The following is a 22,698-nucleotide window of genomic DNA, read 5'->3' as shown; positions in this document are numbered from 1 at the left end:
CGCCCTTAACCAAGAGCGACTAACACTGAGCAGGGTCAACACAGGGTATATACATCAAAATAGTAATCTAGATTCATAGGTACACACACACACACACACACACTGTACACACACAGGATGTATCTGTATACATAACATGCTGCTTACATGTACAGTATTACGGGCACTCCTCCTACCACTCTGAACATTTCCAACAGCTATTGGGTCAAGGTCACGGGGGACCAGGTGGGAACGGTCCAGTTCCAGACGTCCAAAGCAGACGCGCTGGTCCGCCTGTCCGTCTTGGACCAGGAGGAGGAGCTGGTGGCCAGCACCACCGGGACGGGCCACGTGCTCCTTCCCGTGGTCCGCTTCCTGGCGCAGAGCGGTGAGCAGTCGCACGGTTCTGTCCACAGCACACAGCGACGTGAAAGAATCGTGAAAATAAATATTTTCACGATTATTTTCAAAAATAGCAGACCTACAAGCTCGTAGCGCGCCACTCGGTGGCGCGCTATGAGCTTGTAGATCTGCTATTTTTCAATAGCTAAAGCACAACATAATGCTAACACCAAAAACACACAGCACACAGCGACTGTACTAATGTCCACAGCACACAGCGACTGTACTAATGTCCACAGCACACAGCGACTGTACTAATGTATACACAGCACACAGCGACTGTACTAATGTACACAGCACACAGCGACTGTACTGATGTACACAGCACACAGCGACTGTACTAATGTCCACAGCACACAGCGACTGTACTAATGTACACAGCACACAGCGACTGTACTAATGTACACAGCACACAGCGACTGTACTAATGTACACAGCACACAGCGACTGTACTGATGTACACAGCACACAGCGACTGTACTAATGTACACAGCACACAGCGACTGTACTGATGTACACAGCACACAGCGACTGTACTAATGTACACAGCACACAGCGACTGTACTGATGTACACAGCACACAGCGACTGTACTAATGTTACACAGCACACAGCGACTGTACTGATGTACACAGCACACAGCGACTGTACTAATGTTACACAGCACACAGCGACTGTACTAATGTACACAGCACACAGCGACTGTACTAATGTTACACAGCACACAGCGACTGTACTAATGTCCACAGCACACAGCGACTGTACTAATGTACACAGCACACAGCGACTGTACTAATGTTACACAGCACACAGCGACTGTACTAATGTTACACAGCACACAGCGACTGTACTAATGTTACACAGCACACAGCGACTGTACTAATGTACACAGCACACAGCGACTGTACTAATGTACACAGCACACAGCGACTGTACTAATGTTACACAGCACACAGCGACTGTACTAATGTTACACAGCACACAGCGACTGTACTAATGTCCACAGCACACAGCGACTGTACTAATGTCCACAGCACACAGCGACTGTACTAATGTCCACAGCACACAGCGACTGTACTAATGTCCACAGCACACAGCGACTGTACTAATGTTACACAGCACACAGCGACTGTACTGATGTACACAGCACACAGCGACTGTACTAATGTTACACAGCACACAGCGACTGTACTAATGTTACACAGCACACAGCGACTGTACTAATGTCCACAGCACACAGCGACTGTACTGATGTTACACGGCACACAGCGACTGTACTAATGTTACACAGCACACAGCGACTGTACTAATGTTACACAGCACACAGCGACTGTACTGATGTACACAGCACACAGCGACTGTACTAATGTACACAGCACACAGCGACTGTACTAATGTCCACAGCACACAGCGACTGTACTAATGTCCACAGCACACAGCGACTGTACTAATGTCCACAGCACACAGCGACTGTACTAATGTCCACAGCACACAGCGACTGTACTAATGTTACACAGCACACAGCGACTGTACTAATGTATACACAGCACACAGCGACTGTACTAATGTCCACAGCACACAGCGACTGTACTAATGTTACACAGCGACTGTACTAATGTACACAGCACACAGCGACTGTACTAATGTACACAGCACACAGCGACTGTACTGATGTACACAGCACACAGCGACTGTACTAATGTCCACAGCACACAGCGACTGTACTAATGTACACAGCACACAGCGACTGTACTAATGTTACACAGCACACAGCGACTGTACTAATGTCCACAGCACACAGCGACTGTACTAATGTACACAGCACACAGCGACTGTACTAATGTCCACAGCACACAGCGACTGTACTAATGTCCACAGCACACAGCGACTGTACTAATGTACACAGCACACAGCGACTGTACTAATGTACACAGCACACAGCGACTGTACTAATGTACACAGCACACAGCGACTGTACTAATGTTACACAGCACACAGCGACTGTACTAATGTTACACAGCACACAGCGACTGTACTAATGTTACACAGCACACAGCGACTGTACTGATGTACACAGCACACAGCGACTGTACTAATGTTACACAGCACACAGCGACTGTACTAATGTTACACAGCACACAGCGACTGTACTAATGTACACAGCACACAGCGACTGTACTAATGTTACACAGCACACAGCGACTGTACTAATGTTACACAGCACACAGCGACTGTACTGATGTACACAGCACACAGCGACTGTACTAATGTACACAGCACACAGCGACTGTACTAATGTCCACAGCGCACAGCGACTGTACTAATGTTACACGGCACACAGCGACTGTACTAATGTATACACAGCACACAGCGACTGTACTAATGTCCACAGCACACAGCGACTGTACTAATGTTACACAGCGCACAGCGACTGTACTGATGTACACAGCACACAGCGACTGTACTAATGTACACAGCACACAGCGACTGTACTAATGTTACACGGCACACAGCGACTGTACTAATGTATACACAGCACACAGCGACTGTACTAATGTCCACAGCACACAGCGACTGTACTAATGTTACACAGCGCACAGCGACTGTACTGATGTACACAGCACACAGCGACTGTACTAATGTCCACAGCACACAGCGACTGTACTAATGTTACACAGCACACAGCGACTGTACTGATGTTACACAGCACACAGCGACTGTACTAATGTTACACAGCACACAGCGACTGTACTGATGTTACACAGCACACAGCGACTGTACTAATGTTACACAGCACACAGCGACTGTACTAATGTTACACAGCACACAGCGACTGTACTGATGTACACAGCACACAGCGACTGTACTAATGTCCACAGCACACAGCGACTGTACTAATGTCCACAGCACACAGCGACTGTACTAATGTCCACAGCACACAGCGACTGTACTAATGTTACACAGCACACAGCGACTGTACTAATGTATACACAGCACACAGCGACTGTACTAATGTATACACAGCACACAGCGACTGTACTAATGTATACACAGCACACAGCGACTGTACTAATGTCCACAGCACACAGCGACTGTACTAATGTTACACAGCACACAGCGACTGTACTAATGTACACAGCACACAGCGACTGTACTAATGTCCACAGCACACAGCGACTGTACTGATGTACACAGCACACAGCGACTGTACTGATGTACACAGCACACAGCGACTGTACTAATGTACACAGCACACAGCGACTGTACTAATGTTACACAGCACACAGCGACTGTACTAATGTACACAGCACACAGCGACTGTACTAATGTCCACAGCACACAGCGACTGTACTAATGTTACACAGCACACAGCGACTGTACTAATGTCCACAGCACACAGCAACTGTACTGATGTACACAGCACACAGCGACTGTACTGATGTACACAGCACACAGCGACTGTACTGATGTACACAGCACACAGCGACTGTACTAATGTTACACAGCACACAGCGACTGTACTGATGTACACAGTGCACAGCGACTGTACTAATGTTACACAGCACACAGCGACTGTACTAATGTATACACAGCACACAGCGACTGTACTAATGTATACACAGCGCACAGCGACTGTACTGATGTACACAGCACACAGCGACTGTACTAATGTCCACAGCACACAGCGACTGTACTAATGTTACACGGCACACAGCGACTGTACTAATGTATACACAGCACACAGCGACTGTACTAATGTATACACAGCACACAGCGACTGTACTAATGTCCACAGCACACAGCGACTGTACTAATGTTACACAGCGCACAGCGACTGTACTGATGTACACAGCACACAGCGACTGTACTAATGTCCACAGCACACAGCGACTGTACTAATGTACACAGCACACAGCGACTGTACTAATGTATACACAGCACACAGCGACTGTACTGATGTCCACAGCACACAGCGACTGTACTAATGTCCACAGCACACAGCGACTGTACTAATGTCCACAGCACACAGCGACTGTACTGATGTACACAGCACACAGCGACTGTACTGATGTACACAGCACACAGCGACTGTACTAATGTACACAGCACACAGCGACTGTACTAATGTACACAGCACACAGTGACTGTACTAATGTATTAATGTTCGCTTCATCATTAAACCCCTTCAGGCCTGACCTCAAAATTTTAAAAGAATCTTCTAAATCCTTTTCTGAAATAAATATTTTCACAAATCTTCAAAAATAGCAGACCTACAAGCTCGTATGAGCTTGTAGATCTGCTATTTTTCAATAGCTAAAACATAGCATAATGCTAACACCAAAAGGTGTTAACCACTTTCCACCTGAAAACATTAAAAGAAAACTATAGAAAATATAGCAACAAGTGTGTCTCGAGTGTGTCACATCGCGAGACTTGTAGGCTTGTAGGTCAGCTATTTTCGGGGGGGGGGCGACCGACGTGCCTTAAGGTAATACATTTTCAATGTGAGGCGTGCCTTTGTTTTGGACGCGCGGAGAAGTTGAGGGGCGATTTCACGAGCGTATTTTCACGGACACGGTCCTGTGAAATTGTCACACGCGTGCTCATGCATGCTGAAACGGCTTAAGTGATGAACCCCCTCGATTAGTCATAATCACTGCCCTATTTGGTCCAATCCAAAATTAGTAATTATTTTCCACTTCCATGTGGTAGTACCTTCTTGTTGTTCCATTGTAAATATATCTCTGGGAGAGAATCCACACCAAAAAAAAGGCTCCATCTTGCGCCACGCTTATCCCTTATCCCTAAACTAATTTGAAAAGAACCTTTTAAAATAGTTCAACTAGCCGATCTACATCGAGACATTGTGAGCTTGTAGATCGGCTATTTGTGCTATTAGGTTTTTTTTTAATAGTAAAAAATGGCAAATAATTTTAGGGATAAGGGATAAGGGCAAGATATACTGTAGTAGCCCCCAGCGTTTTAGATGAGACGTCGATTTACAGGGATTAGATGTTAGAGATTATGTGGAATTACCAAGGAAGCCAATTATTTCTATGTTGCTGCGGTAGACTTTCCATTCATCCATTCTGGTTTGTTAGAGATGCATGTAGTCCTATTGGACATATTGTTTTATGATAGACTTTGTACATTCAAACTTTAGGTAATGCGTCATTAGGAGTGTTAGTGTTACATTAGGAGTCATATTACATTTGGTACTAGCAATATATTTACTGGCTGCAATTAAGAAGTCTAACTAGAAATTGGCTGATATCAGACGCGATAAAACGTTGATGAAAGGCTGGGTGTAATTTATGAAATCTTGTCTAATGGAGACGTTAATCTTAGCTTGGAGGCTGTCACGTGATACTTTTGGCTGGAAGCTGAGAAAAATGGATTTTGTACACAATGGTGACAAAGCCACAGCTTTAGATCCATTTCACCCATGGAAGGAAAATGGGACAATCTGCTTACCCCTCGGTTCCGCCTGTTCACTGCTTCTATAGATTGTACAGAGTGTCAAGCAGTGGGAAAGGGTAAACTGTGGACATCAATTTGTTTTGGGGAAAATACATAGATTTGTATAATCTCCTTTTTAGAATTTCAATTAATTTCTCAAACAATCTGTTTGGCTTGAATTTATTGAACCACTCGCAACACGTCTTCATAATATAAATGTTGGCATAGTGTTTATTTGATGTTTATTTTATTTTGTGTTTATTTATTTACACGAGATGGTGATTATTGGCACACCAGTGATGCGGTCAGGAGCGAGGCTTTAGCAGAGTTTGGCAACAAAGTGCCAATAATATAGGTAAAGCACACCCTCAAGTGTAATATTGTGGCTATGCAAGTTACCCATAACACGTCTACTCAATTTCATTGTAAGATATTCGATGGAAATTCATAATGTCTAATGCCAGATTTAGCCACTACGACCGCAAATGTCCCATGCAAGACTGCCAGCCTATAGCCTCTCATCCGGCTCTACTCTGCGAGACCCCGCCTCAATCGGCACAGCTGATTTTTATATTTCGATTGGGTGTGCCATCATGCTTGTTTGAGTCACGGGTAGATTGCTAATTCAACCAGTCGGATTGCTTCCTCGAAACTACCTGTATAATGTGAGATGACTTGTAAATGCAAGGCGATACAAAGGGGAACGCCGGTCAACAGCAACATTAGCTGGATTTAACCCATTTTGGTGTTTCAAGCATTCTGTTATACTTTAGCTATTGAAAAATAGAAGATCTACAAGCTCATAGCGCGCCACCGAGTGGCGCGCTATGAACTTGTAGGTCTGCTATTTTAGAAAAATCGTAAAGATGCGGCACAAATCTTTGAATAGGTATATATTCTTTCAGAGCGAACGTTTTTTCTCTCGACGTCAGGCCTAAATGGGTGACATTGCAAGTGCACAGCATGTTATGATGAGCCTCCAGGACATTCTTACCTTACTCTCACCTTGATGGTGCATTTGGTTTTCCCTGCCATGAATACACAATGTGCAGTGGGAATAGATTGTTCAAATTAAAGTGCCTCAGGGACCAGGTAAGTCTTCATCACACACACACACACACACACACACACACGCACATATGCATGCACGCACACACGCATGCACACATTGTTTAGCTGTGTTCTGACTTTCACCAAAGCCACACAGGAACCGATAACAGCACATTCACTTTGTTGTGAAGCGAAACGACAACATTCTCACTTTGCGGTCAACCCTGAATCCCCTGAATACGTGAATACATTTAGCCCTATATACTCCTCCTATTACCTGGGCTGGCAGCCAACCTGCTACTCAAACTGGGCTACAGAACCACAAGTTCATCCCGCTGGCCTCATTTCCCCTGCTGCTTAAAACCACACGGGTGTACCTACATTATTATGATTGATGCCCCCAACCACCAGATATGTCTAACTTGATATTAATCAGCTGGGATCATGGCCAAAAGGATATTTTTTGGGGGCTATAAAGCTATGGATTTGTAGATGATGCCTCACATGATACGACGGTTAAAGCAACAGATTCTGACATACAGATAGATAAGATTAATATCGGTATGGGAGGTTTGCTCGGTGATCTCTACCATGCAAGCTGTGATCGGCAATAGATCAGACGTAAAATACACTAAAGCTAAAGTCTAGTTTTTTCTTTCTTGGGTAGCATTTTTGGTGAACCCCTTTTGGTGTTTTAAACATTAGGTTATAATTTAGCTATTGAAAAATAGCAGATCTACAAGCTCATAGCTTGTAGGTCTGCTATTTTTGAAAAATCGTAAAAATGTGGCGCAAATCTTTGAATATTTATTATGTCAAAGTGAATGTCGTGAAAGACGGCCACATTTTGCATAGGCTGCTCTCCTCCTCAACCTCAATGTTCGACTTGCGTTTCACTCCCATTATCCCTATCAGTGGCACCCCGCGGAGGTCCGAGCGTTGAGGAGAAACAGAGCCAAGAGGGGGGACCCCCCTCAGCCCAGGACAAGGGGGTCAGGGCGACAGGCGCCCCCCAGGGTGGAGAAGGGCAAGAGGGCACGGCCGGGCAGCCTCTCACGGAGACGGTATCACTGACGGATGTCTGCATGGTATCTGCTGTCACTCGCTGTCCAGTCTCTCTCTGTCTCTCTCTCTATCCACTGCACACCCACTCGTTTAGACATCTATTACTCTGTTCTCTTCCCATTCTGACGCACACACACACACACACACACCAACCACATCTGCATGATTTGTTGTTATCATTATCAAATTTCACTGCAGTACCGTGTTGTGTGTACTGTGTGTTCATGCTAAGCCTCTTCGGCGCTGTTTACTTGTCTCAAATACGACGCCACAGAAAAGAAAAAGAAAAGTGTGGCGGCATCGATGTTGATGCGATCGATTGCGTCAGATCTCGTAGATCAGGACGAACTCGAAGCGAAGCACTATTGATCAGGATTTACAGCGCTTAGAGCCCTGAGTCAGTGATCAAGGCACTCACTGCATGAGCTCATACTAGATATACAGTATTGATGCTCAACACCTCCATGGCAAACAGACTGGAATGGAGAGTGTGTAAACACACATGCACGCACACACACACCTACTGTACAAGCTCACATGCACGCACGCACACACCTACTGTACAAGCTCACAACGTATTGCGATGAGTTGTGATCTAGATCTCTAGATTTGGGGGAATTATTGTCAAATAAGAGGAGCGAGGATTTTTGAAGGACCACTTCACCACTTTTTAACCTATCTTCATATAATTAGTCCTCGTTTAATAATCATGATAAAATAGCACCATTTCCCCCCCCTACTCTGTCTGTGTCTCATTGGAGGGCTGTGGGCAGTTCAGAAACCCGTCCACCAGTGACATCATCGATGGGGAATCAAAGCTAATGGAAACGGCAGGCTTTTTTTATCCCTGAAAAGTTGCAGTGCGAAAATGGAAGCCAAATGAAAGCCTTTTTTATTTATTTTTAAGAAAGAAATCCGCCTAACGATGATGTCATTGGTGGACGGGTTTCTGAACTGCCCACAGTCCAATGAGACACAGATCGATTAGGGGGAAAATTGTGGTATTTTATCATGATTATTAGTGAGGACCAATTATATGAAGATATTGAAAAGTGGTGATCCTTTAACCCATTCTGGGCGGGAACCCCTTTTGGTGTTTTAAAGCATTATGTTATACTTTAGCTACTGTAATTGTATATGCTATACTTTAGCTAATAGCAGATCTACAAGCTCATAGCGCGCCACCAAGTGCAGCGCTATGTACTTGTAGATCTGCTATTTTTGAAAAATCGTGAACATTTTTTCAGAGTTTCCGTTTTTTTTTTAATATCCCACGATTTTGTAACCCATTTTTCACCCCTGTGTCAATCATCTAATGTGATCCTGGGCTCTACACACCCTCCACCAACCTAGTCCCCATATATGGGGGACAAGGGGAGAGCAACGGACTTGAACTCATGCTTCCTTCATGCCTGAGTGTCCAAGTTGCTCCTTTACACCTGACAGGGAGGAGTTTCCCTGGTTGGACGTAGCGCGTGGAAGGAACACGTTATTCCAACCAGTTCCTTTCCCCTCCATCAGGCGCCCCGGCTGGCCAGGGGGAGGCAGTTTAGTGACCAGGATTACTGATTACTGGTTTCAGTTTTTAACTCAAATCGTTGCTTCTGGTGGGTCCCTCTGGAACAACATATTTCCAGATGGGGGTCGGCAGCCAATTACAGATAGTTTTTGGGGTCCTTTAAGGTAGTTATAGGAGCTACTGTAGGTCATTCTAAAGTTACAAACTAAAATTGGTCACATAATTAGACCATAGGCCTATAATATTATTATAGATCAGTACAGTTTACAGTAGTGTCACTCACTGATTATGTAAGCCACTGTTTTCTGCATGTCCTTCACTCCCTCTAGTGGAGACTGCTGTTACAGTCTGAATGTACACAGTGGTGGAAAGTAACTAAATACATTTACTTAAGTTTCCCCAGGTCCATAAATACATGGTGCAGGCCGAGGTCCTTTCCAAGAGCTGGACCCTGCACGATTCTGAGCTGGCCTTCGTTCACACGCTGCTGAAAAATGAATCAAAAGGTACATAACTTCATAGAGGGGCCCCTGCTGCACTCCGTATCTACAACAACCCACATTGAGAGTCACCTGAGAGAAAGTCAATTCTCTAGAGATCAAATGAGAACCACTGTCTACTATTTTTGTGCGTGCGTGCGTGCGTGCGTGCACGTGCATCAACTCTTGATATGTTGAAACTTTGATGAGTGTTACACTGTTACTGATACTCATATTTATGCAATGCAAATATTCTCACGATGGGCCCTGGCGTCGTTTTTTCCGCTTTCCTTGATTTTTTTCATATTGCATTTAAATTATTCCCATTGAGTTCTAAATGGCTTTCGCTATCACGTTCGTTATCAAGAAGATAACCCCGAAACGTGGCCGATACTATAAGTGGGCATCGTCTGGAGCTGTGAGACACATACAGTGCTTGTCCTCTGCCTCTGCTCGCCAGGGGCCCGTAATCACAGGCCTAATGTCCTCTGCCTCTGCTCGCCAGGGGCCCGTAATCACAGGCCTAATGAAAAAACAAATGAATACAGCTGCTTTTTTCAGATCAAAGTATGATGATGTGCCCGCTGGAGGCGATATGCCCCCCCCCCCCCCCCCCCCCCCCCCCAACCACTGGCATAAATTGGATCGATTGAAAAAATCGGGGGCCTTTGAAATGGATGAGATTTTCTGAAGGAGCTTTTCATCCGTTTCAGAGGGCATGGATTAATTGTGCCGCCGGTACGTCTGCTGATGTCGAAAGAGGTTGTTTGCGAGGGTGACAATTTGCATGATTGCCGCCGGGAAAAGGCCGGCCGGTCCTTTGTCATTAGAATTCTCATTGTCTTTCTCCTCAATCCCACGGCGCTGACAATAGAGCCCTCTATTTAGCCATTCAGTTTGCATGCCAGGTCTGACTGTGTGTGTGTGTGTGTGTGTGTGTGTGTGTGTGTGTGTGTGTGTGTGTGTGTGTGTGTGTGTGTGTGTGTGTGTGTGTGTGTGTGTGTGTGTGTGTATTTTTGTGTGTGATGAGACCGCTTTAAATGAACATTTTATGAAGTGGATGTCCATGTGTTGAATATAGATTGATTTGATGTGTAGGCCTATGTATTTACATTCATAGGAATGGTCGGTGTGAGTTGAACAGTAGAGAATGGGGTTATATTGAAATATGGTGGAAATACATTCATTTTACTTAAGCACTGTACTTTTACTCCTACTCCACTACATTTCAGCAAATATTGTACTTTTACTCCACTACAATTATTTGACATTTTTACTTTAGTTACTTACGTAGTGACGCGTTCGGTAGGATTTTGGCTTATTTGGTCACCATCTAGCATCTAGTAGGATGCTAGGCACCTTGGCTGCCTGTCTGTAGTTCGTACGTTTGCTTGTCAGTGATGCTGGTGTGTCCACTGTCACTGCAGTACACCATCTTCCATCTCCTATCTTTGACTTCACTTCTCACAACTCTTCTACTCTATGGCTCTGGATCGAATGTTCGGTGTTCTGATCTGATAGCCGCCTCCCCTCCCCTCACGTCAAAACAGTTCTCAATGTTTACATCTTACTTGACGAGAATACATGTGGACATATCCTTATGGAACCAGGGAGAGGGGGGGAAACACCACGAGAGTGACGAGTGATCAGTCAAACATGTTTTCTTTCCGCAGTAAATACATAATCTGTCTGTATGCGATCTGACCATTATTATTTTGATTACACTGTCATGCTCGTTTGAGGACAGGTAGAGAGCAGAGCATACATGTGTTTGGGAATGTTGCTGAAGGTTATGTTGTTTTGTCAGCTGACACCCAAATCAAATAAACCATACAGCGTGTTTTTAATTATTTGATAATTAAGCAGCAGCCTACTACTATAGCCTACTAGCCTAAGGCAGGAAAATGGCAACCAGAATAACCCGTTCTGAGCGAAACTCCTCCCTACGCTCTGGCCCTATACAAGCTCATAATCGCATGATTTGCATCACGACACATTGTAGCTTGTAGATCTGCTATTTTCAAAAGATCTGTTTCTGCATTTGAAAACTTTAAATGAGACATTCTGCATAATGACTACTTTCCACTGTTTGTACTTTTAAGTACATTTTGATACCAGACTCACTGAATGTATTGAATACTATTATGCCATGTCATGTGTAGGCCTATATTTTTGGTGTGACTGTGCGTTTGTGTGAACGTATTGTGTCCAACCACCCATACTGTATGTCCACGTAGCCCCTCCTCTGTTTTTTTCCAATAAGATGGTGAAAGTGGGTCAATAGGAAATCAAATGAAGCTGCGGCTCTTGCCCCCGGTGTCCAGGGAAATATCTTGGCAGGAGAGTGAATTAATTTCACCCAGTTTAAATGTCTCAGCGGTGAGGCTGTGGCCTTGATCATGCTCTGTCCATGCAACGGAATATACAAGTTCTCCACACCAAGTCAAGCTTTGATGCCTATACTTAACAAGCTTTCATTTGCAATGAAAAGACTGCCTGCTTTGCAGATGTTTGCATGGCTGCATGCAGAATTATACAATTACAGCGACTTCTGCACTATGCTTTTACAGTAACCACCTTCTGATCCTTGTTGTTTTTTTGTTGTATATTATGCTCTTGTCTTCCCTTCTCCATCTCCATAATCGGGGACACCTTCATAATCCCAAAATGGTGTTACTGTTTTCATGGTGAATAACAGTTGTTGTCTTTCAGCATGAGTCACAGTTACAGTAGCCCAAACGATCAGATAATGTGGTCCAAAACCCCCCCTTCAGGCCGTGACCAAAAACATTTAGACATTTAGATATTCGCCCAGGACACAAACTATAGTGAAAATAGCAGATCTACAACCTCACAACGTGTCAACGTGTCGCAAATAGTTACTGTATGCGCTTTGTTAGGAATGTTTATTGAAAATGCTTATGTTATACTAATTAAAAACTAAATGTAGGAAACCCAAAACTAAGGGGACCCATAACATGACCCACTGCTTGGGAAGCGGTGAGCTAAATGATGCGTTATCATACTGTAGGTGTACACCAGAACACATGGACTGGACGGCTGGATTGAATCCATGTACACTTTGTGCAGTCAAATGTAACTACAAAGTGCAACACCGCCATCTAGCACTAACCCTTCCACACAGCACACGTTTGCTCTGTCTCCCAGTGTGTGCAGTAGTTGTACTTACATGTGTGTCTAACATTAGTGCTGTTCATGCTGTTCTGAATTAGATTTCACAACATGATAGATTCCATGTGGGTTTTACTCACTTTCAACCTGCACCTCTACTGTATGTTGGGCATGTTATTGTCAAAAAAATCTTAAGAACAATTGGCTTAGCTTAGCATATAATGACTTAAGAATTGGTTTTGGCACTTCACATTGCAATTCCTCTGAATTGTACAAAACTGTAGGTTGGGACTTTTTTATATAATGATTACATTAAGAGTTAAGAGAGTAAACTGTAGGGATTCCACTAGAACGAAGGGAAGAAATGAGACACTGCAGTAGTGTTGATGTGTTGATGACAGCAAATTTCGAGTCTTTTGAATAAAATGTATTAGTTTTAGTCATATTTTAGTCATTTGAAATGCTTTACCTTTAGTGAAGTCTAATACTAGACGACTAAATTTAAGATTTTAGTCTACTAAATCTACAGTTAATCGACTAAAATGTATTTTGTGGAGCTTTTGATGCCGCGACACTGCACTGCAGAAAGAGTGACTGCCTACTGGCGCCGTAATTTGGCACTGCACTGCGGCGACATGGACTAGGGCTACGCTTGCATGCGGGCCCTTTGTCTAAGACAAATTTCTTCCTCGGGAGACTAATAAAGTATATCTCAGATCTCATCTCACTGTCTGTGTGAAATGTACAGCAGGTGGGGACAAGCCAGAGGAAGTGACTGGTTCAGCTGGTGTTGAGACCGCCAGCAACGAGGGCCCAAGGTCTGCCGTGCACAAAACCAAAGGCAAGCTGGACAAGGAGAAGAAGAAGCCATCTGCCAACTCCAAACCTGGCTCCAGCCAGGAGACGGTAATAGAAACATCTAGCATAAAGAACTGTTGAAGCAACCAACGGCTTGTCAAACAGTGGGTCGGGACCCATTTGTGGCTTGCAGACACCTTTTTATGGGTCCCTTTGCTTGTTGTTTCCTACATTTTGTTTTTAATTATTATTATCATTTTTTTAACTTAAAAAAAAACATTCCTAAGAAAATCTAAGGTTTTCATGAATAAAATCAAAATTCAATAATATTTTTTCAGTGAAGAAATCATAAAAAATAAACTAAGACGAATCAAGAAATTCGATAAATTAGAAAGCACAAGTCAAACATAGAGATTCATCTGGCAGTTATGGTTGTGACCGATACAACAAATTCATTATTTTCAGTGGGGAACTCATGCCATTTTATTAGATCTAACAAAAGAGAAATTAGATGTTTGCCCAGGATCCAAACTATAGTGAAAATAGCTACAAGCTCACAACACAGCGTGAAGTGATACGTTGTGAGCTTGTAGATTGGTTATTTTCACTATGACACCTAGGTCATGGTGAGGGGTTGAAGGGGATGGGGGCGGAGGGCGGCACACCTTGGACGCCAGCAGTTGCTGTTGAACCCTCTTGAAGGTCTTGAAGTCAATGAAACACCGAAGATGGAGGGCGCCCACCTCGCGACCCCAGTGAAACCCTTGGCCCCTTCCGCCCACCACCAGGCCTGGCTCGGGATTTTTGTGTGTCTCTGAATGTCTTGATAAATTGAGGGCATTGGGCCCTATTGTAAACAAGTGTAATGCTTGTATATTGTTGTCCACTCACAGTTAACAGTTGTTGTATTGAGTTGTGCTTGAAATGTACTGCAATTCTGCAAACTGGTAATCAATCAATGCCCCTGTGCCCCTGAAACCTGTGAATCACCTGCCCAATGGTGGACGCCAGAGATGTCATGGAGTCTTGGATGAACTTTGTTCATTGTCACGCTAATGACAGGATCTGGTGCCACATATACCAAACCAGTAATTCACCGGGGGGACCGCATGTATTTGACAGGGTATTTGACAGGGCAATAGTCCGACATGCATCCCCAAGTCGGACTAGCGTCTGCGGTTATGGTTAGGTTAGGTTAGAAGAGGTGGGTTGTCATTTGTCGGACCAATGACTAGTCTGAACACTACTGCACCCGGAATTCACTGCACTTGCTGGTAGACATTGCCTCACCTCACCTATGTTTCTGATGGAATGAACGGATTGTAACACCCCGTCCCATTCAGGTGTGCGGTTAGGCGCAAGCTTGGCTCAGGCAGGAGGACGCCCCTTGGCTCAGGCAGGAGGACGCCCCTTGGCTCAGGCAGGAGGACGCCCCTGCCATGCAGAGTCCAAGGCACTTTGGATAATAACAGCATATCCTGTGTTTGTAAAACTGATACAATGGCATGAGTTCCCCACTCAAAATAATGCATTTGTTTTATTGGTCACAACCATAACTGCCAGATGAATCGCTGTAGTCAGAATGATCTGTTGTGCACAAAGACGGTGAGCGATCTGAATAGCACAAAGAGGTCTGTACAGTATGTGTGTCTGTCTCTATACCACAGTTAGGTCATTGATTGGGACATATTCATAATATATATACACACACCGTATTATTATGTTGTGATCTTGCATCTTGGTGTTAAAAAAAGGTGTGTGTGCGCTCGTATGTGTCTGAGCGTGTGTGCGCGCGCGTGTCCTAATGCAGCACCTGGACCTGACCAAACCTAACTGGACACTGCGTGTGGTCACTGAGCAGAGCACAGCTGATATGGTGGAGGTGAAGAGGGACACGGAGAGGAAGGATCAGATGGAGGTCATGAAGGCGTCCTGGGAGGCGGCTGAGCCTGGCCGCTCCGTCAAGGTAACCCTTGCACCGCCGCACGAGTTCCCCAGCGGCTGCGTTATAGGGCCCACCTGTGTCACCGCGCTGGAGCTGCCACAAGAACATGAGCGTTGAACCGTGAAATGAACCCGACTGTCACATGCCCACACACTGAACACGGTTGATCTCCCAACGCCATCTCTCTCTCTCTGGCACAGTCTAGCACATACATGGTCAACTGGCGGCCAACCGGGGACCACACTCGTTTTCAACATTGAACTATGTCATTAATATAACTTTTAGAGTTGTCAGAATGCTGATGTTTTTCATATGTTATTGATTGCAGCTGTTACAATTCCAAACATGCAAACATGACCCGCTTTAATTACTTCAGTCTATTGAATAGCTGAATTTAGTAGTATTAATATGTTATTGTCTTTTTTTTTATGTCAAATGTATTTAGTTCATAAAGTGAACATTACTATAACTGAATGGGTTTGAAATGAACTAAAAATGTCACTTTTTCAGGATTCTAATTCAAAAATTGCTTGTAGATCGGCTGTTTTCGCTACGACAGTATTATGCAATGTGGCCCCTCTGTCTGGAGTGAGTGTTGAAATGGAGTGGCACTCTCCATGGTCAAAGTTGCCCACCCCTGGTCTAGCGCACACACACACAGAGAGAGAGAGATCATTTCACGTTATGCCCAATGTGAAACTGTTCCCTGCTGTTTCAGGCGGCACAGTCTCGAATGAAGTTCATCCGCCAAGTCCAAGGCATGCCGAGCCATGACACGCCTGTGGATGGCACCAGGAGCGGAGAGCCCGGTACTCTAAATACACAAACAAATACGCACACACACACACACACAGACACACACCTCACACTTTAGATCCAGCTGCATCTAGATTTTTTTTACAACTTACTTGACATTTCTTGATTTTTATTTAATTGTTTTTCAGTTGCTCCGCCCCTTTCTCCGGGCACGCCTCCCAGTTCATCCAATCAAGAGCTCACTCTGCTCCAACCCAATCCCTCGCACCCGTTTGTTTCCATGGACTACACCCCGTTCATCAGGTCAGCTCTACCTCCTCTGTCTGTCTGTCTGTCTGTCTGTCTGTCTGTCTGTCTGTCTGTCTGTCTGTCTGTCTGTCTGTCTGTCTGTCTGTGTCTCTCTCTCTCTCGCTCCTCTCTTCCATTCAGCTGGAGTCATGAGAGGGATAAAGCAGAGAGATGATGATATGAGATTAGATAACGCAGCACGTTCGGCCAAGTTCCAAACCCCCATCAATTTGGACAGCGGACCACATGGTATCTTTAGTTTGTAAGCCAGTCTCTGGTTCCAACGCTGGGCTTTCTGATCTCGTGGTGGTTCCGATCTGCTCCGTGGCCGGGACCGGGGTGGTCCCCGCGCGGTGCTTCTCTGCAATAGATCCAGGCTGTGCCAATTCTGCCTGTAACGCTGGAGAAAAAGCAGCCATGAAGGAATAAGAACAGAACTGTATACGTGGTTGGAACTACAGCCTAGAGTAGAGCCAGGCACTTCTCTTTGCAGTGTATTTGTCGAACACAGTCTTTTCATTTGCGGGGGAATATAGCCAGTGTGTGCTGGCTGTATCCTAAATCCCATTGTTGAGTCACATTATGGCTAGCCTTGAGAGACTGTGTTACTGTAATCCTTAGTTGACAGGCCCGACCGTACATGGAAACGAGGAGGGTGGAGTAGAATGATGGTTACTGTGTGTGTCGTGCGTGTGTGCGTGCGTGGGTCAAATCTGATAACATTGAACTTTGATGAGTGTTACACTGTTACTGATACTCATATTTATGTAACGCAAATATTCTCATGATGGGCCCTGACGTCGTTTTCTGTTTTCAAATATTCGCAGCATTGAGTTCTAAAAAGTGTGTGCGTGGCGCTCGTTGGTTTGTGTGCCTATACTGCCTATCCAAACGTATTCTCGTGTCATTTAATTTGGGTCGCAAATACATAATTTGCAACTTGAGTGTCCCGTCCGGGCCTGGTTCTGCATGGATAAGTCTAATTGTAATAGTGACAGATGTGAAAGAGTTTAGTAGGTAAGAGGATGGATGGATGAACTCCCGTGAACTGCGTGCTCCACTTCCCTGTGGTGGCTCTACCATCTATCTGGAGCCACATGGCCGCTTGCCATGTCTTGACCTTAGATTTGACCCCGTGGCTCTCGCTCGGTGAGTGAGTGAGTGAGTCCTCCATGGAAGTCAGCATCCCACTGCTCTGAAAGTTCACCCAATAACCTACCTCTCTTGTCCTTTAGACCCCCCCCACCCACCCCCCAATGCTCCATTCCTTTCTCCATCCGTGTCCCTCTCCCTCATCGCATGATAAATGAGATGATATTTGGGTCTGTTAATTAGAGAGCTATTTCAGGACCCCGGCGGTGAGCTAGCTAACCACTCTGCTGAGATGTGGCCTCAGTCCCTCACCCCTCCATCCTGTCCCCGTGTGCGTGCGCGAGCGTGTGTGTGTGTGTGTGTGTGTGTGTGTGTGTGTGCGACTGTGCGTGTGTGTGCGTGGTCCAGCTGTTAATGGCTGCCGACACCGTGCTGTGCGTTTGCGTCCCACGGAGCAGTCTATTAGGAGCAGGTCTGATTAGAGTCCTCTCTATGCATCTCGCCTTCTACCTCTCATATGCTCCCTGCGTTTCAAACACACACACACACACACACACACACACACACACACTTGCGGCAAAAGAGGTCGCATGGGGCGATGTTTCATTAACGGGCCCAACCTCCACTGCCCTACGCTCTTCATCAAGGTCAGCTTATAGGAAATAGGTACAGCAGCTGGATTTAGCCCTGTCTAATCTCCCCTTTGAATGCCTCTGGGAGGAGGCCCACACTCTGTACACCAGTGGTTCCCTTTGAATGCCTCTGGGAGGAGGCCCACACTCTGTACACCAGTGGTTCCCTTTGAATGCCTCTGGGAGGAGGCCCACACTCTGTACACCAGTGGTTCCCTTCTCCCCTTTGAATGCCTCTGGGAGGAGGCCCACACTCTGTACACCAGTGGTTCCCTTTGAATGCCTCTGGGAGGAGGCCCACACTCTGTACACCAGTGGTTCTTTGAATGCCTCTGGGAGGAGGCCCACACTCTGTACACCAGTGGTTCTTTGAATGCCTCTGGGAGGAGGCCCACACTCTGTACACCAGTGGTTCCCTTTGAATGCCTCTGGGAGGAGGCCCACACTCTGTACACCAGTGGTTCCCTTTGAATGCCTCTGGGAGGAGGCCCACACTCTGTACACCAGTGGTTCCCTTTGAATGCCTCTGGGAGGAGGCCCACACTCTGTACACCAGTGGTTCCCTTTGAATGCCTCTGGGAGGAGGCCCACACTCTGTACACCAGTGGTTCTTTGAATGCCTCTGGGAGGAGGCCCACACTCTGTACCCCAGTGGTTCTTTGAATGCCTCTGGGAGGAGGCCCACACTCTGTACACCAGTGGTTCCCTTTGAATGCCTCTGGGAGGAGGCCCACACTCTGTACACCAGTGGTTCTTTGAATGCCTCTGGGAGGAGGCCCACACTCTGTACACCAGTGGTTCTCTGGGAGGAGGCCCACACTCTGTACACCAGTGGTTCTCTGGGAGGAGGCCCACACTCTGTACACCAGTGGTTCTCTGGGAGGAGGCCCACACTCTGTACACCAGTGGTTCTCTGGGAGGAGGCCCACACTCTGTACACCAGTGGTTCCCAAACCTTTTCATGTGTAGTAGATATGGGGTATAAAGGCACAATTAAGCTATCGCATCCAGCTATACCACATACAGCATTGGATGACATCTAATGAACATCATGTGAAGTGATTTCTCTCTTCCATACTGACACCACATGGACAAGCATGTAAGCAGAGAAGCCGGACAGATATAGGCCTACAGAGGGGTCTGCTGACCTTTTGACCCTCAAGAATGGTCTCAATTCCTGCACCAGTGGCATACTTTGTGTGCACAAAGGTACACTAAAACTGTCCAATTCCAGACATTGGCCTTCATGTTCATAGGTACAAGGAAGGAAATCTATTTGATTTGTTTCCTACAGACTCAGAGACTCAGGTCCAAGGGATACCCTTGTACCATAAAGACTTGATTCCATTTTAGATGGATTATGTATCATAAAGACTTGATTCCATATCAGCTGGATTAAGTGTCATAAAGACTTGATTGCATTTCAGCTGGATAAAGTGTCATCGCCACAGATCACACCCTGACTTTGGATGTCAAAGGTTGAATGTTCCACTCAGTCACAAAAGCATTCATTCACAATTCCTTAACCATCAATTGGGAATATGACATTCACTGTACAATAAATGTAGATTCATACATGTGTGCAGATTGTGTGTTATGTGAAATCTGAAGCCATGAAAAATGCATGCGTACACCCTTTCCCAAAATGAACTTCAAAGAAATATTGCATCACGAAAACATGTTGACGAAGTCTGGAAATGTCACGAGACATCTCAATGTCTCCATCTTGCAAAGAGAGTGACAGACAGAGTAACTGAGCCCAACGAAGAGAACTATATATATTTGGAGAGGCAGACAGAAAAAACTAGGATTAGTGGAGTCCATGAAGACCGGATGAAGGGAGAGGAGAGGAAAGGACGTCTGATGAGAGGGTCTTGGCCACAACGCTACACAGACCAGCTCCAGAAGACAGGATAGAGGGAGAGACCAAGGAGCCAGAAGGATGAGATGGGTCTACACAGACCAGCTCCCGACGCTCTTACCTGAGCGTCCCAGGCAGTCCCAGGCGATCCCAGGCACTACATCGACAAGCCCAGGGGTTATAGCCAAATCGAACCCCTGCCGCTGCCACTCCACCTCTCTCCCTCAGAAGACCGACGACCCCAGTCTGCCTCTCTCTCTCAAGCTCTCAACAAAGCCAACACTCAGGAAAGTGATTGCATTTACATCAGGTTTCTAAGTTCATGGCAAAAGAACATTACCTATCATATAGATATTTCATTATCATTTGATTTGTTTCTTCAATTCTATTTTGAACCTGTATTAACCCTTGTTTAAGAAATCGTTTGATTATTGTTCTACTAAGTTTGTCTATTAGCTTAGGTGTGGAAATAAATTGATTCATTTTTTAAAAACAAGTCTATTATTTGCTCAAGAGTTGAACTGGTTTTTGACACATGCAAAGTAAGAAAGGCTATGTAATGGAAAAGACCTCTTACCTTCAGATTCCATAGATTTATTAAGATAAAATAATAATTGATTATTTTATAATCTTTTAATCGTTATATTAGTGGTTTAACTTAAAGGCTAAATACAAATCAATCTGGTGCTTATTCCTAAGCTCATTTCACTGGTGCCCCTTCTTAAATTCAGATTGATTTTGAGTCTTAATTTTGAACTTATAATTCATATTTTTATAATTATGAATTACACTAATATAAAGTCTACCGGATTAAATATAACAGCCATACATACTACATAATGGTGCCCCGAGTGAGGCCCACCTATGGTCAAATCGACAATAGGATTTCAACCTTAAACCCTTGTTAAATCGGCTCCACACTATGACATGGAGTGAGGCCAATTTGACATCCTTGCTTTGCTGATGTGTCATCAACAAATTGTTTTTCTTTTAGTGGGTTCAACTATGAGCAATTAAACCTTGTTAAGGTACATATTGGAACTTGACGTCTCATCCAATTACCTTAACCTTAACAACCTTAAAGATAATTGATCATTCAACAGGCAGTTGAAAGTCTTGCTTGACTGTCTTAGCCTGTGAAACTTAATACCTGTGCAGCTCAGTTATTTTTAAGTCAAACTGAGTGCAAGGGTTCCCTGCATGGTCTATCTTGAGAGCTTATATCTATCAGACTCTATCCGAGTCTAACCGTCATCAATTTTGCGCAAAATCGAGTCCACTGACAGAGAAACGCAAAAATAAGCTACTGTATGCTTAATGTTAAAATTCACATTATCGTGTGTTTAGTCCACAATGTGTTTACATTAAAAACAGTCTAATTGCTTAATGTGTAAAGCCACCGTTAATCGTGTGTTAAAGTCCACTTAACGTAGTGAAGAAACGCAAAATAAGCAATTTGGTTCATATTGTGATCTTTCAATATGACCCAATCAAATAAACCACTGTAAATTAATAAATATAGGCACAGCTAACCTATTTTATTATATGTTGGTTCATTTTTGTATAAGTAAAGATAAGACAGTTAGCAACTGCGCTCCTTGTACAATGTGTTCATATTGTAATCCTTCAATATGATCCAATCTTCTTTAAGGATCTAATAAACCACTGTAAATTAATAAATATAGGCACAGCTAACCTATTTTATTATATGTTGGTTCATTTTTGTATAAGTAAAAATAAGACAGTTAGCAACTGCACTCCTTGTACTTAAAATTTTAAAGATTGCTTTCCTTGCTAAAAACCTGTAGTCTAAATTGCAAGTCAACGAAAGCCGCTCTTAAAAATTAACCCTCTGATTCTCAGTGAAAAGGGTGGACAGAATTTATGTGACAGCCACTGTCAGCTAGCTATAAACAACTCAGTGTGTTTACATTCTTTCTAGTCACGTGACTCACTCTCCAGACGGCAAACAAACAACGCCATCTTGAGTGTACCACACGTCCCTTACAAACTGCCATATTTGTGGCTGTAACATTGTGCGAGGGTTCCAAATACACCTCTCCCCCTCCTGAAGAGGGGAGGTCTATTTTTGTCTGGGACACCGAAACCCGACACACCCACACTCACATACGCACACGCACACTGCAAGAGACATCCCCTTCTCTCTGCAGCGTCTGTGTTAGTCAGTGTGCCATTCTTAAAACTATCAAAGTAATTGTCTTGATAAGATCAATCTAACTC

General features: G+C 44.7%; 1 protein-coding gene across 1 annotated transcript in view; it reads left to right on the top strand.

The window, feature by feature from the left end:
• adgb (androglobin) overlaps positions 1-22,698 on the top strand; it is a gene marked incomplete at its 3' end in the record, with an annotated part of 101,039 nt that overhangs the window by 69,213 nt on the left and 9,128 nt on the right. Inside the window, exons 29-35 of the mRNA XM_083790445.1 lie at positions 198-367; positions 7,806-7,978; positions 9,878-9,980; positions 13,834-13,991; positions 15,694-15,849; positions 16,547-16,637; positions 16,773-16,887. Of these exons, the coding sequence (XP_083646571.1) occupies positions 198-367; positions 7,806-7,978; positions 9,878-9,980; positions 13,834-13,991; positions 15,694-15,849; positions 16,547-16,637; positions 16,773-16,887 (966 nt within the window). The remainder of the gene's footprint in view (positions 1-197; positions 368-7,805; positions 7,979-9,877; positions 9,981-13,833; positions 13,992-15,693; positions 15,850-16,546; positions 16,638-16,772; positions 16,888-22,698) is intronic.

Source organism: Protomyctophum parallelum (assembly GCF_964188405.1).
Source record: "Protomyctophum parallelum genome assembly, chromosome: 19".
Lineage (NCBI taxonomy): Eukaryota > Metazoa > Chordata > Actinopteri > Myctophiformes > Myctophidae > Protomyctophum > Protomyctophum parallelum.
Note: the sequence above shows the minus strand (reverse complement) of the source record. Positions and strands in the feature narration are given on the sequence as shown.